The 14,062-nt window shown below is 43.4% G+C and overlaps 1 protein-coding gene across 6 annotated transcripts in view; it reads right to left on the reverse strand.

Moving 5' to 3' along the window:
* Positions 1 to 13,099, reverse strand: part of STUM (stum, mechanosensory transduction mediator homolog) — a 48,286-nt gene extending 35,187 nt beyond the window's left edge. For 2 of the 6 annotated variants that reach the window (XM_085575894.1, XM_085575893.1), the window contains exon 1: positions 12,816 to 13,099. In XM_085575894.1, the coding sequence (XP_085432020.1) occupies positions 12,816 to 13,005 (190 nt within the window). In that variant the 5' untranslated portion in view covers positions 13,006 to 13,099. The remainder of the gene's footprint in view (positions 1 to 12,815) is intronic. The other 4 variants (XM_085575896.1, XM_021536999.4, XM_021536997.4 and 1 more) reach the window with 4 other exon arrangements.
* Positions 13,100 to 14,062: the final 963 nt, after the last annotated feature.

The raw sequence follows: 14,062 nt of genomic DNA on the forward strand, positions 1-14,062 counted from the left end.
ATACAGGAGGATGGCAGAACCTAAACTGTGCTTTATGGTAATACCAATGTGCCTATTTTTGAATAATATTTTTACTGCTTGTCCCTGTTGATAAAGAGAAGCAAAGAGGAGTTCTTTGTTCTGATCATTACAGTTTATCAAAATGACCTTGTTGTTGCCTGAAGGCTTTACAATGCTAATGAAATGCTCCTGCAACAGCAGGAAGACATCTCAATTTGATGTTTCTAGCTCTTTTCATATTGCTTATCTTCTGGAGGGTATCTTTTTCCAACATGACAGTGTTTGCAGGGCTCAGATGAGCCCTGTTGCTAAGAAACAAGTCCCAACTGTGCCTTTAAAACTCTGTCTTTAAACATACAACTCAAGGAAATGTTTTTCTTTTCATTACACTGTATTGTGTGTTTTTACTAGGACTTCTTTTAACTTGGATCTGACTCTTGAGGTTGCATTTCTATCACAGTCTTCTGGGAGAGGACCTTTTCTTTTTCCATTTTCTGTACAGTGCCATGGTCACCTACATAGTTGCATAAATAATATATTTTAAAATTATTGGATTATTTAAAGGTTACAGTAAGGCCCCATTTTGTGCACAACTATGGTCCAAATAAGAAGGAATACAGAGCCTACTTACTGCAAATATTGGTTAATACTAAACCACAAAGCACAATATAAATCAGTGTCTTGGCAAATGACGAACCTGGGCTGCATCTGTGCTTGCCTGGCTTTGGGTTTGGTGTGGGTTTTCTTTTTTGCCATATACTAACTAAAACATGCTGAAGCCCCTCATGTGTGTGTAAGAGAGTTTGTCTCTCACAGGCATAAAGCAGATCATGGAAACATGTGAGGGAGTAACCAGCACATCCAAACTAAAATTTGCTTTGCCCACCCTACCTATTTACTGTGTTTTCATTAATGCATGGCACAGACAACAACTCTCTTCTCAATGAATACACAGTCCAAGAGTGATGGAAGTAATTAATTAATAACAGCTTTCCTTCAAGAGATTAGTGGAACTAAAGTGTGGCTGCATTATTTGGGGTGCCAAATTGCAAGAAGTCCATGTAAATTCTCTCAGCAGTTTTGCCACTGACTTCCTGGACAATCTGGATATTTCCCCTGAATTCTCCACTCAGATTACAGATAGTCTTAAGTGTATGAAATGTACTCCTCCTTCATAAAACATTCTATTCTGGATCATTACAGGGCTTGAGTGTAGTCTGCACCTCACAGTGTACTGACATAATGATGCCGTGTGTATGTGGCACTTGGGGATGTTGTTTAGGGCTGACTGTGATGGGTTAATGATTGGACTCAATGATCTTAAAGGTCTTTTTCAGCCTAAATGATGCTATGATTCTATGAAAACACTGCTTGACTGCCTGCTTGGCACTTCTCACACCAGTAAATAGTAAACTTCTCAGGAAAGACTTAAATCACAGTCCCTGGAGTAAGCTATCATGTCATTTAGGTATAATTCCTTTTACAAAATGTACTGAAGAACATTTACTAGTGTGTGATGAAGTGTCATAAATATTTAAAACAAACCCACATTTGTAAGGGAGAAAGCAGATTAAGTTTTATGATGCAGCATAAACCAGATTTTTAGCTTTGGCTGCTGGCTAATTTGGGAAATACAATTCTCAGTGAGTGTCCAGCTTGGTACTGCAACTTGGGAAGAGTTTTCCCTGGTTGAAAGGACAAAGAGCTCAGCTCTGCAATTTTTCTTTACAGTAAATAATACCTATTCACAGGAGCAACCTCAAGGGGCCAGCTCAATGTTAGTAGAGCCAAAAGGCAAGCAAGGGTGAGACAAAATAGTTCCAGGGGCTTAACACCACATTACTCTGTAAGTTGTGGGTTCTCAGTTCTGACAAAGCAGTTGAGCTTGCAGTGGGAACATTTTGTACCTGTTCTGCACTGGTTCATATGATGGGCTGGTGCTCCAAGCAGTGTGACCTGGAATTTACTGAGCAACTGGGAAGGGGACACCACCTCTGTGCAGTTCTGCCTTGGCAGAATGAATAAATGAGCACTGAAAGAACATCTGGAGGATTGAAAGCACTGATGTGAGACCAGAACACAGACACACGTGTATTGTAGCAAAATTACCATATTTTTGTTAATACACAGAACAAAAATATTTTATTCTTTGTGTCAGTGCAACTAAGGGTGAACTGTTGCCATTTAATCATCAGAGCCTCAGTAAAAGAAGGGTTCCCTCTGTAATTGCTGAGCAGGAGTGGTTCCCAGGAACACATGCTTGGTTTAAAATTCATTCCCAGCTCCACCACAGGTTTCTTCTAAGTGTCAGCTGCACCCAGCACAAGGAGACAGATCCTACTTTTAACTGCACTGCCTTGAATCTGCCATCCAAAGTGGAAATGCTGAGGCTTAGCTGTGGCAGGAATGAGCGTTCGCTCATTGGCGCCGCTGCGTGCAAGGCGTTATTTGGGTGGGATGGGTTGGGCATTTTTTTTGGGTGGAATGGGTTGGGCATTTATTTGGATGGGATGGGCTGGTGCCAAGGACTGGCTGAGCCCAGAGTGCCCCCATTGTGCTCTGCCCACCCTTGGCTTGGTACAAGCTCTGCCCTGTGCAGCTGTCCACACCTCTGCAGCGGGGGTGTAAAGCCACACGATGCCCTGCAGCAATGCCCGTGGAAGGGGTTGGCTCTCCGGGCACAAAAGTCAGCTCCCCACCTCCAGCTGACCAAGCAAACAGGAACCAAGTCAGGTCACCCCAGGGAGTCAGCTCCAAAGGGTGGTCAGGAGATTCCACTTCCACATTGTTTTTGTGGGATGTGTGGGGGACTGAGTGAAATAAGTACTCAGATGCAAGTCAGTGTTTAAAATTACATTCTGACTTGTAAAAGAGAAAACAAGAGACTCTCAACTGACCATGATTGTAGTCCCTGTGCTCTTTTTGCTCTTTTACACAAGACAAGAAACCATCCCACCAGCTCTCTGCAGCCACAATGAAATTTCAGTAGGAGGAAAAAAAATCCCATGATGCTGAGTCTAAAATATTGTTTTTAACAAGCTTAGGTTTTGTTTTGTAAAAAACTTGCTAAACCTTCCCTGGCATTGATCAATTTGTCGGATGCAGAGCCAAAGCAGAAAGACATGCAGCAAAAAAAAGCATTGTCAGATTTGCACTACAGACAGGAAGATGTGGCAATGCTTTCAACAATTAAACAGATCAAGAGAGGTAATTTAATGGCCAAATCCAGAGAATCCACACTCATAAAATTGTCTAACTACATTGTAAAAAATGTTCCAAGTCTTTCAGTGGATTACCCAATAACTAATCTGGTGCAAATGAGTTTTGAAAGGGGTCTGATTTGCTGCAATAATTTCAAAACCACAGAAGGAGAGTATGGAGAAATCATGCTGATCCCTCAGCCAGGGTGGGATTTTCCTCTGGCTAACCTCACAAATATCTAATTTCTTGACCATTACTTTTCATCATCCTAAATCCTTTGTGAACCCCTTCCACTAAGACAGCAAATCCAGAGTGTGTTGCAGGGCAATGAGAGTTTTGTGTCCTTACAGCTGCTTTGTGTGTGTAGATCCAAAAAGGTCCAGCTGTACTTTTAGCCAGAATTTAGTCTTCACATTCTTGGAACCAATTCTCATTGGAAACTTGAAGTTTTCTCACTCCAAAACAGTGTTCACAAGAAGATATGAAGGAAAAAAAAAGTAATTTACAGGGAATATAAATACATATAACTTGATCCTTGATATTTTAACTTGATAAATATATACTTGATATTTTTCAATAACTTGATATTTTTTCTTACTATAATGAACTTGTCCTGACCACTCAGTGAGAGGTCTGACTCTGAGGAGCTCTCTACATTGTAATTTCTGTGGTGCCAAGTTGCCATCTCCTTTCCCCACACAGCACAGCAAACACACTTTTGGACAGTCACATCCAAAATATCATGTTTATGGAAATCAAATTGTCATGGCAACAGAAGAGGTCTTGCAAGTATTTTAAAAATAGCAGATTAACAAAACCAATTTATGAAGTCTAAAATCCATTTTGTTATGAATGCTCTTAAACAGATACAACAAATGGTTTTCTGCCTACAGGAGACTTTCCTTTAATGCCATGATCTCATTTCACCATAATGGCATATGTAATAGAGATGCATGCAAAAAAATACATATTTTAAACTTAAACCAGCAAAACTATTTCCAATGGACAGTGCCATACTAATGTGATCATTTAGCTTATTTCAGGTAAAATATTTTCACAAAACCATCATGAATCATGAAATTACTGAACTTTTTAACATAGTGAACTTGTGGGTCATTATAATCTATTTTTTAGTCTACAATAAATCTCAGTTCTTCAAAGGCTTATTAATACTAACACTTAGTAAAAATATACAAACACTTTTTTAAAACAGCATTCTTATTTGGTCCAATTGAATTTTTTTACCCAACACAATCACAAGATTAATTTGACCATTTAGCCCTTTTGCATTCTTTACAAACTTGTTTGTGTTTTAACTAAAACAAAATTATTATCCACAATCTCAAAGCATTTTTAAATTTTGTGTGGATATTCACCAATGCTTGAGGCCAGCTGAGAGTTCAGCCCAGATAAACAACAACCTGGTGAGAGGCTGGATAAGGATCTGTCACATTTAAATTCACATTCCCAAAGATGCCCTTGGTCCCCCTGCACAATTCCTTGTATAAGAATTATTTCTGAAGTTGGAAATGTTGTACAGGATGAACCCCTGCAGAAAATATGATTATGTTCCCAAGAGTTCCTCTACTGATTGTATTCACCATTTCCTCTAACAAGATTTGACCATGATCTACTCCAGGCATATCCTTTGGGTATGTTTATACTGGGATTTTTAATTTAAGTTAGTGTATTGCCCATCAGTTTTCATCGACCACCTAATTTATATTTACTCTATTTCATGATGCTGTGCTCAAGGACATGGATGTCCATGATTTGTCTACTATGGCAGAACTGTAAATTAGTTAGTAATGTATCCTCTTTTTAAAATTTAAAAGCTCAGTATAATATTGCCATTTCCAGTGCTGAAAAATCATGACTCAGATTCTCCAAAACTGAGAATTGAAAAAGAAAAAAAGGCAATTCATTCTTTCTTCCCACGGCCTCCTTTTTTTTTTTTTTTTTTTTTTTTCATTTGAGACAGGATCATTATCTTCAAATCCTGCTCCACAGCCATAAGAGTTACATTTTTTTCTTTTCCTGAAAGCAAAGATTCTCATCTAATCAAGAGCCTCAGGGGAAATATTGTGTGAGTTGGGGTTGCTTTGCTAGGCCTTTTGAGGAGCTGTCAAGTAGTTAGAGAGAAATTGTTTGGTCTGTAACTCCTTTGGAATGGAAACACTGAGTTTGAACTGCCTTTATTACAAGGTCTGCATTGCTGAATGAAAGAGGGTCGAGAGCAGCTTCTAAGTGGTAAGATGGAGAAAGAACAAATTGTGGAAATTAGGTTTTTAAATAAAATATTAAATTTTAATTTTTCCCCTTGACTCTACACAGAATGAAACCTAAGTTTATAATATCAGAAATCAACAAATGAAATATAACTAGACAGAATGATATGTGATTATTTTCTTAAGTTCTTACACTATTTTCACTTTGGCCTTACCTAGATAACATAAATGTTCAAAAACCCTGGGAAGGGGAAGAGGGATTAACTTCTTCCCTTAATGAAAAAACTCCTTATCTTCAGCAGAAGCAGGAAGACTCAGGTTTCTCCTTCCTGCAATCTCTAAAGCAAGGCCAATGACACAAACTCTTTCTCGGGTGAGGCTGGGCCCTAAGCCTGTCAGTGTTTAAAAGCCATTTGGACAATGGCCTTAAATAACATTAATATGGGTCAGGCCTGACCTGGGTGGGCAGCTGGACAAGGTGACAATTATAGGTCCCTTCCAAATGAAAGAATCTGTTCTGTTTTGTCTTTGACCAGCACCTCTGCACAGTGCTACCACCAAGTCTGTGCTCCTCCACTGTGGCGCTTTACATTTGTGAAGCTCTGCAACCAAAACAAGTCCTAAGACAGGAGAAAGGATGTCATGTGCCAGACTGACTTGATCTTATTACAAACCTTAGGACTATTTTAGAATCCCTTTACCATCCAATCACTTGTTTCTCCACACAATTCAAAACTGGGCACAGGTTCTAAAATTCACCTTTGTGCCAGACACTGCCAGCTGTGGGTATATTTGTGTTCAGGCTTCTCCACGCAGTTTCATGGTAAGGAAGAGCCTGAGGAGCCTGGTTTCTGCTTCCTGCTCCTCTCTTTATGATCCTGAACAATTCAGAAACTCTCAAAGTTCTTTTCATGGTGGAGAGATTAAATGGCAGTGAGCTGCTGCAGGTAATGGTGCTTTATCAGGCTTTGTAAATCTCTCCAACACCCACTGTTTCAGTCAGGAGAAAATACACTTCCTTCCTGCTCTCCAGACTAGGAAAAATTCACCTATCAAAAGCACTCTCCTCATCCAAGTTACTTTTATCTTCAAATCCTTTCATTTTCTCCCTTGCTGCAAGAAGTTTCAGTCCTTTTGCCTTCTCACTGAATCTCTGCAAATGTACTTTTCTCCTTCTGGACTTGATTCTCTGTTTCTCTCCACGTCACACCCTTTGTCTGGAACAGCCTTGAATCCACCTTAAAATTCAGCTGCTTTACTTGGCCATTTAACAGCTCTTCTCTGCTGTCTGCTCCCACCTTCAGTTTTAATCTTCAAGTACATCTGTCCAAACTGCATTAAATGACAAACAAGATTACAAGATGCTGAGCAAGCCTTGTCTCCTTATGTGTTCATTAAGAAATTAATATCTCCACAGAGCTGCTTCAACAACAGCAGTGAACAGAAACCACTGAACAAAAACGTCCCTGGCCATTTCTTTTTTCTTCTGTTTTGGTGGAAGCAGAAGGCATGAGGGAGGCAGAGAAACCTGTTTGCATTTTAGCTCCTCTGGCATGGACAGCAATTCAAAGGCTGCAGCACCGGGTTAGTGCACAGCTTGACAGCAAAATCAACCAAAAAGTCATTTTAAATGTAGCTTAACAGCTGACTGCTACCAACTGCAGCAAGGGAAGAGCAAAAACTAACCAAAGGACAGAAACAGTTGTAAATATTTGGACTGTGGCTTGAGGCTGTGGTCATGAACCAGGCACGGGAGAGTTCTGCTGTGTGTGCCCATAACTGCACATGCACAGGAGGGCACGGGGGGTATGACAGCACGTACACGTGTGACCTTCGTGGCTGGGATGCAAGCTCAGAGAAGGAACCCGGTGTTACACACAGGAAGGGGATGAAGAGGAATATATTAAATATTTAGGCGAGTATGGGCAAAGCAGAAAGCAGCTTTCTGCCTAAAATACAGCAAAGTGTGCTGTCCAACACTGCATTAAACTGAGGGGCCACATCAGGTCCCTCAGCAGATAAAATAGCTTTTTTTCTTTTTTTTTTCTGGTCAGTTACACTAGGTGGAGCTGTCTCAATCAAGAGCTACAAAGTTGAAACACGTTGGCATTTATTCAGATAACTAATTACCAGTGAACCCCTTTGAGTTTCCCAGGACTGATTGTCATTCTAGGTGGTCCAGAACAAAAATATTCCAGACTACCCAGTGGTGATTGTGGAATGGCTGTTCAATACCATCTGCCAGGTAAGTTATATGATACATTTAGATTTCTCCCTTAAATCTCTGTTAAAAAAAATAAAATGAGATAAAATAAGACAAAATAAAATAAAATAAAATAAAATAAAATAAAATAAAATAAAATAAAATAAAATAAAATAAAATAAAATAGGAATTTAATGGCCTTCTACAGCTGAAAAGAACAAAGACCTACAGTGCAGCAAACTCAGATTCGGTTATTCTTGAGTCCAACTTTACCTCACTGTGAGGATAATCTACAGTTGATACCACTGTACCAGTAATGGAGCAGTAAAACCTGAATGCACACATTTTATTACAGGTCTCATTTCCCACCTTGCACAAATCACCATAAAGGACTTCTTGACCTTTTCAGTGGAAAATACAAAATCTGACAGAGTGAAATCTACTGGCAATAGGTTTGCTTTGTTTAATTATGCTCCCATGTTAGCTAAAAAACTGCAGCAGTAAAGTTCACAAACACAAATTCATATAGACACTCGAGAAATACTTTGTTTTCCAAAAATGAGCTTGTAAATTACACAGATTCATTGGTTTGTATGTTTGAAAGAAAAAAAATTAAAGGATCTTAAATACCAAAGGGAATCTGAGATTTTTATGTACGTATGTCTGAAAGCCCAAATTTCATTATTGCACTGTTTGCTCTACCATAGACAAGAAAATGTGTTTTTTCCTTGAAATTCTTTCCTTCAATAATGAAGGCAATGGATGTTTGCTTGAGGCATATATTTACCATTCCAACCACAAAAATAAATTGGGTACTGGTAATTTTATGCAGATCTTTTCCCATCAGCTTTCTATTCAGCTCTTTGGAGAGTTCATTCTGCTCAGGAGAGACTTGGTTTCTAACGAGAAGGTGTTTGGCTTCTATGAATCCAATGGCAAAGCCACATTCCCACAGATGAAGGTGCAGTGCATGAACTCTCTCAAGAGTGAATAAACAGATGGCAGAAGACTCGTGATATGGAGCTGCCACACCTGGGAACGGGAGATCTGCACTGTGGAACCCTGGAAGCAAAAAGTTGAGTGGGCTGGGGATCAGCCCTTCCTTCTGTAGCTGCTGTGAGAGGCTGGCACTCCTGAGTTCCTGCACGGACTATTTCATGGCACATGGGTGGCTGCTCTCCTATCCCGCGCTAACATAATTTTATGCCACGTATTTCAATTACTCTCTGCATAAAAATAGTGTACACATACAACACAGGCTGTGATCCAAAAGTCCACCCCCTTCCTGACAGGAGGGATTAATCCTGGAGAATACCTCCGACTTTCAGATAATTTCACTCACTTCTCACATTTCCCTCAAGTTCCCCTCCTTGGTTTACCCCCTCCCACACACGTGATGTCGAGAGAAGGAAGAGCAGAGAGGAAGGAGGGCAAGATTGCCATGTCTCAGCTCCAGGAATGACAAGGAGCCAGATCTCCTCCCACGCTGACTGGCACACGGGAACACAGTCTGCCAGCCGAAGGGCACGGCCAGCCTGCTCCCGTTTGCCATCCGCTCAGCGCCCAATCCTGCGGGAATGGCAGCACTGGGTGCCCTCCAGCTCTGCTGGCAGCTGCACCTCCCATTCTCCAGAGCTCGTCACTGCACCATCTGGCCCTGATGCCTCAGAGCCTCTCCAGAAACACAAAGCCAGACCAGAGGTTGCAATGCCCGTGGCAGAGCTGCAGCGCTGGTAGCCAAGGCACGATGGCTTTTGCCACAGCGCCCGCGGGCTCCCCCCTCTTCTGCCTACCCACTCTTGTTGTGAACCTCAGCTTGGGACACCTTCAGTGCAGTTCAGCCCCATAGCCCTGTTAGACACAGGTGAGAAACACTGCACTGGGCCATGGAAAACTGATCCAGGACATTTCCAAGTGGCCCATCACAGCGGCTGGAAGGAATGTGTGATTTCAAGGCTATATGGCAAAATGGGTTACAAGTAGATGAGCTAATCAACATTTTTTTTACGCTGCATTTGGTCTGAATTTTAAGTTTTGGCAAGGGAAAAGTTAACACATCCTCTATGTATGAAAAAATCCCTGTGAACTACATCTTGTGTAGCATGTATGGAATGAGTAGTTAAAACCCAGTTTACAATGCACCTTAAAACCTGCAGTTCTGGGTTTTTATGTTAACCTCTGAAAATTAACCAACTGAAGATAATAAACTGACTGTAAACAAAGAGGAAGTGTTACTTCTCCTGTCCAAATAGAGTACTACTTCAAAACATAAATAGCCCAAAGGAAAAATAAACCAGATATTTAAAATTTTCAGATGTCACCCTTAAAGGTGACTTCTGTAAGAGAGGAAAGATAATTTAACTGAAAAAAAAGAGACTTTCATATGGTGAGAGAATGCCCAAGGATTTGGAAGTCTGCATCAGAGTGCAATTACTATTTGGATATCACTGTTCTGAGGCATGGGGCACTAATGAAAACCTCAAATGCACCAATCTCCAAGCATTGGAAAACTTGATTTATTCAATGTTGTCAATTTTCTTGTTTACTCTGGTGGTCTCTGACCCTTCTTTGTAATTGCACTGCAGAGTCTACACACAAATGACAACTATGTGCAAAACAGATGATGGGTGAATTTAGGGACTGAGAAACAGAGGACTTCCATTAACACCTAAACACAGTCACACACTCCAGCTAAGCAGGCAGAAATACATGGCGAGCCTGTGAAACATCATTTTAACATGTTACAAATCTGTACTACAAGAACTTATGGGAATTTTGCCATTTACTTCACAGGGAACAGGCTCATATCCTTGATGTGAATACTTCACACCACTGCAAATCTTACCTATTTTACAAGCGTTGCTCAGCTCATTGAGATGGCTGAAGTGCAACAATGACAGAAAATCTCTTTTTACCTTGAACATGCCTGCCAGTAGATTCATGATCCTCCTGTTTCCCCTCCTGTGTGGGCTATGTGATACATGACAGGATATGGCTGAGATTGTAAATAGCTGTGTTCTAGTCAGGTGTGATATCTCAGACTAAGATTTCTCTCAAAATGCATGTGATATTAGCAGCTTCATTAACAGAACGGTTCATTTATGTACAAACTAAATGCCATGCTTTGCATACTGAGCTTGGGATGCATCTCCAAAACACTGCATTTTGCCAGGCTGTGGAGATGTTACAGGGAAGGATTCCTTTTCATCTGTAGTTTGTTTGGTTTGCTACTTTTGCAACAGGGCACCAGGAGAAAGAGTGGCACAGCCAGCCAGACCATACGGCTGAAATCACCGCATCAAAGGGCAAACAAATTAAAAAAAAAAAACAACAAACAAACAAAAAAAACAAACAAACAAAAAAAACCCCTCCACCTGTTAAAAAAAAAAAACAAATGGAATTAAAAATAAAATTAAAAACCAGCCTGTCAGTGGTTACACAGCCAACATAGTTACATAGTCCAGATTAAACTCCCAGGCTTTCAAGCAGCACAGACTGGGAGCCCTGAACACTCACCTTCAGGAAGGGAGGGCTGTCTGCTGTTCTTGTTTAGGCACCTTCTGTATGAGGCAAGGCATAACCCAGCAGACCCCCAGCAGCACCCAGAGAAGAACTCCAGGCAGAGAACCACACTTCAAGCCAATTTCAGCATAAGGATGGCTCATGAGGACCTGACCTTCTGAGATGAAGGGAGAGCACTGAGGGTTTTCTAGTGTGCTTTGGAAGTGTCAGACCATTTGGATAAGGACAGAGGAGTGGTAAGTCAGGCTTTTTTCCTGTATGTCTACAGCGAAGATGTGGTGTCTTCAATGCCAACAGAAAGCAACACTTGCTTTGAAAACTCTGGTTTTGAACTTCTCTCTCCGGAGTGGGAAAAAAAAGCCCCAGGAAACCTAAAGCCCTATGAGAGAACTCAACTCCAGAATTTGTCTTTGATTCATCACTCAAGGTTCTTCAGGTGGCTGCACACAAGGGCTATGTAAACAACACAGTGCACAGTGGATTGCATCTGGAGGCACACACACACATCAGTCCTGCCACAGGAAAACTCAGAGGTATTGCAAAAGGTGCAAGTTTTCCTCTGGAATACATCCACAGAGCAAGCACGCTGGAGTAGCAATGGCTTCTATGTGTTGCACACACTATCCCACCCACACATGGGTAGTACTTTAACCAGAACTTAAGAATTTCAGATTTGTTAAAGAATTAAGCCACCTGAAGCACATGAAGCAATTAAAGGCAGTCAGTAGCACTTTAAAGCAGAGCTAGGTAGAGGATACTCCCATATCACAAGTAAGGTTCCTGTGGTGGCTACTGTAGCAGAAACAGCAACAAGAAATGGACTATTAGAGACTTGAGGTATGGTTTAATGAGTCATTGATTATTTTGTTTGGGTTTGGTTTGTTTTTGGTTTTTTATTAATGTGGTTGTTTTGCTTTCATCTCCAATGTCTGTATTTAGCCTTGTATTCCAGGGGGTTTTGTAGTGTTCAAACTCTAAGCTCCTCTTGCAGTAAGCAATTCCTAATTCAAGTGGAGGAAAAGGAAATAGAGAAAGGATGCAGCCACATCTTAGGGACCTGAGCACACTAGAGACTTTACGCTGTGAATCTCCACTTTTTCTGAACAACGGTTCTAACATTTTCCAGGGGTCTCCTTAGAAAACGCGGCACGGTGGGCTCTGAAAGCTCTTCTCTAGCTAGCGAGTGATGTGGCTACCGTGAGCTTTGGTCCTCTGCCTGCAGTCACAGTCCGCGAGAGCCCGAACAGCTGAATCCCTTCTACCCGCCCGGCGAAGACGGAGGGGTCGCGGGGGATGTGCCGGGTCCGTCCCGGGGCCGGGACCGTCCGTGCCCCGCGGAGCGGCGGAGCGGGGTCAGGCGGCTGCCCCAGCCCCGCTGCCCGCCGAGGGAAACGCGACCTCGCCCGCTCCGCTCGGTGGGATCCCCGGGCACCCCGCAGGGCGCTGCCCCGGCCCCCGACCGAAACTTGGCGCAGGGGCTCCTGCCGCACTCCATCCCTCCCTCCGTTCCTCCATCCCTCCCCGCGGTGCCGTCGGGGAAAGTTGCCGCCGCGGCGGGGTCCGACAGCCCGGGCGGCCCCGCCGGGGCGAAGCAGCCGCAGGTGGGAGAGGGACCCCGAGCCCCGGCCGCCTTCCCTCGCTCCCTCCCGCAGCATCCTTACCCAGCCCCGGCACGAAGGTGTTGAGGAAGAGGCAGATGACGGCCACGGGGAAGGGCATGTAGGGGATGGCGGCGCGCAGGGGGCCCTTCTTCTCCCGGACCTGCACCACCACCCCGCTGGACGGGGCCGTGCCGCCCCGGCCGGGCTCGGCGGCCGCCGCGCTCTCGCCGTCTTTGGGCGAGGGCTCCATGGCCGTGCCCCGGCGGGACCGCAGCTCCCGCCGCCGAGCGCGCTCCCGCCGCCGGGCGCGGCCCCGCCTGCGCGCCCCCCGCGCCGACCCCTCCCCGCCCTCCGCCCGCCCCTCGCGGCGCCGCATCCCGCCCGCATCCCGCCGTACCCAGCCCGCATCCCGCCGTATCCCGCCGTACCCAGCCCGCATCCCGCCGTATCCCGCCGTATCCCTCGGCAGCCGGAGCCCCGAGCCCCGCGCCCCCCGCCTGGGCCCGCCTGGGCGAGGCGCTGTCCCGTTCCCCGCAGGAATGGGGGACAGAACTCCATAGGAGGGAGCGCAGAAGAGGTGGAAGAGCGTGCCCCGTGCGCCCTTAAAAACAGAAGGTGTAAGGAAAGGTGTAAATTAAACCCACACGCGTTTATTGTTTGAAAATCGCTGCGGTAAGGAGGAAGAGGGAGAGAGCCGCAAGAATTGGAAGGCAAAAAAAACTCTGTCTCTGGAGAGCTAATCGCGGCTTGGTGTGGAAATACGTTTTCATTCCTCGGTGCCAAGAGACGAAACATGGCTTTGTAGGGCTGGTAATTACTGTTCAGCACAGAATTCAGTGGGTGAAATGGCAACAAAACTTGAGCGTGTCTAGGTAGAAAAAAAAACCAAAAACCAACCAAACAAAACTCACAATAATTGTCCCTGTAGATGGGATTCAGCAAACGGGGAAAATATTAAAGGCATTAATCCTGATACAAAATATAAGTGTGACATGTGTACAGGATCTTTCCATGAGATAGGGGATAGTCTGTGTCTTACTGTGTGTTTTGAAGCTGTGGTTTTGCCCAAAACATTCCTTGCAGGAATTTAGATTCTAAGAAAAACCTTGAACTACTTTATTTATGCCACTTGAATACCACCTGACAAATGCGTTATTCAACAGTTTAATTTATTAAAGTACAAATCAGCACAATAAAAATGTTGGGTAAACTAAATGAGGGAAATGCAAAATCCTCTTCCTAGGTTACATAATTTTATTTTTCTACTAACTGGGCTTGAAACCACAAAAAAATAGACAACACATGTA

The sequence above is a fragment of the Lonchura striata genome, chromosome 3, assembly GCF_050655825.1.
Source record: "Lonchura striata isolate lonStrDom1 chromosome 3, ASM5065582v1, whole genome shotgun sequence".
NCBI classification, from domain to species: Eukaryota; Metazoa; Chordata; class Aves; order Passeriformes; family Estrildidae; genus Lonchura; species Lonchura striata.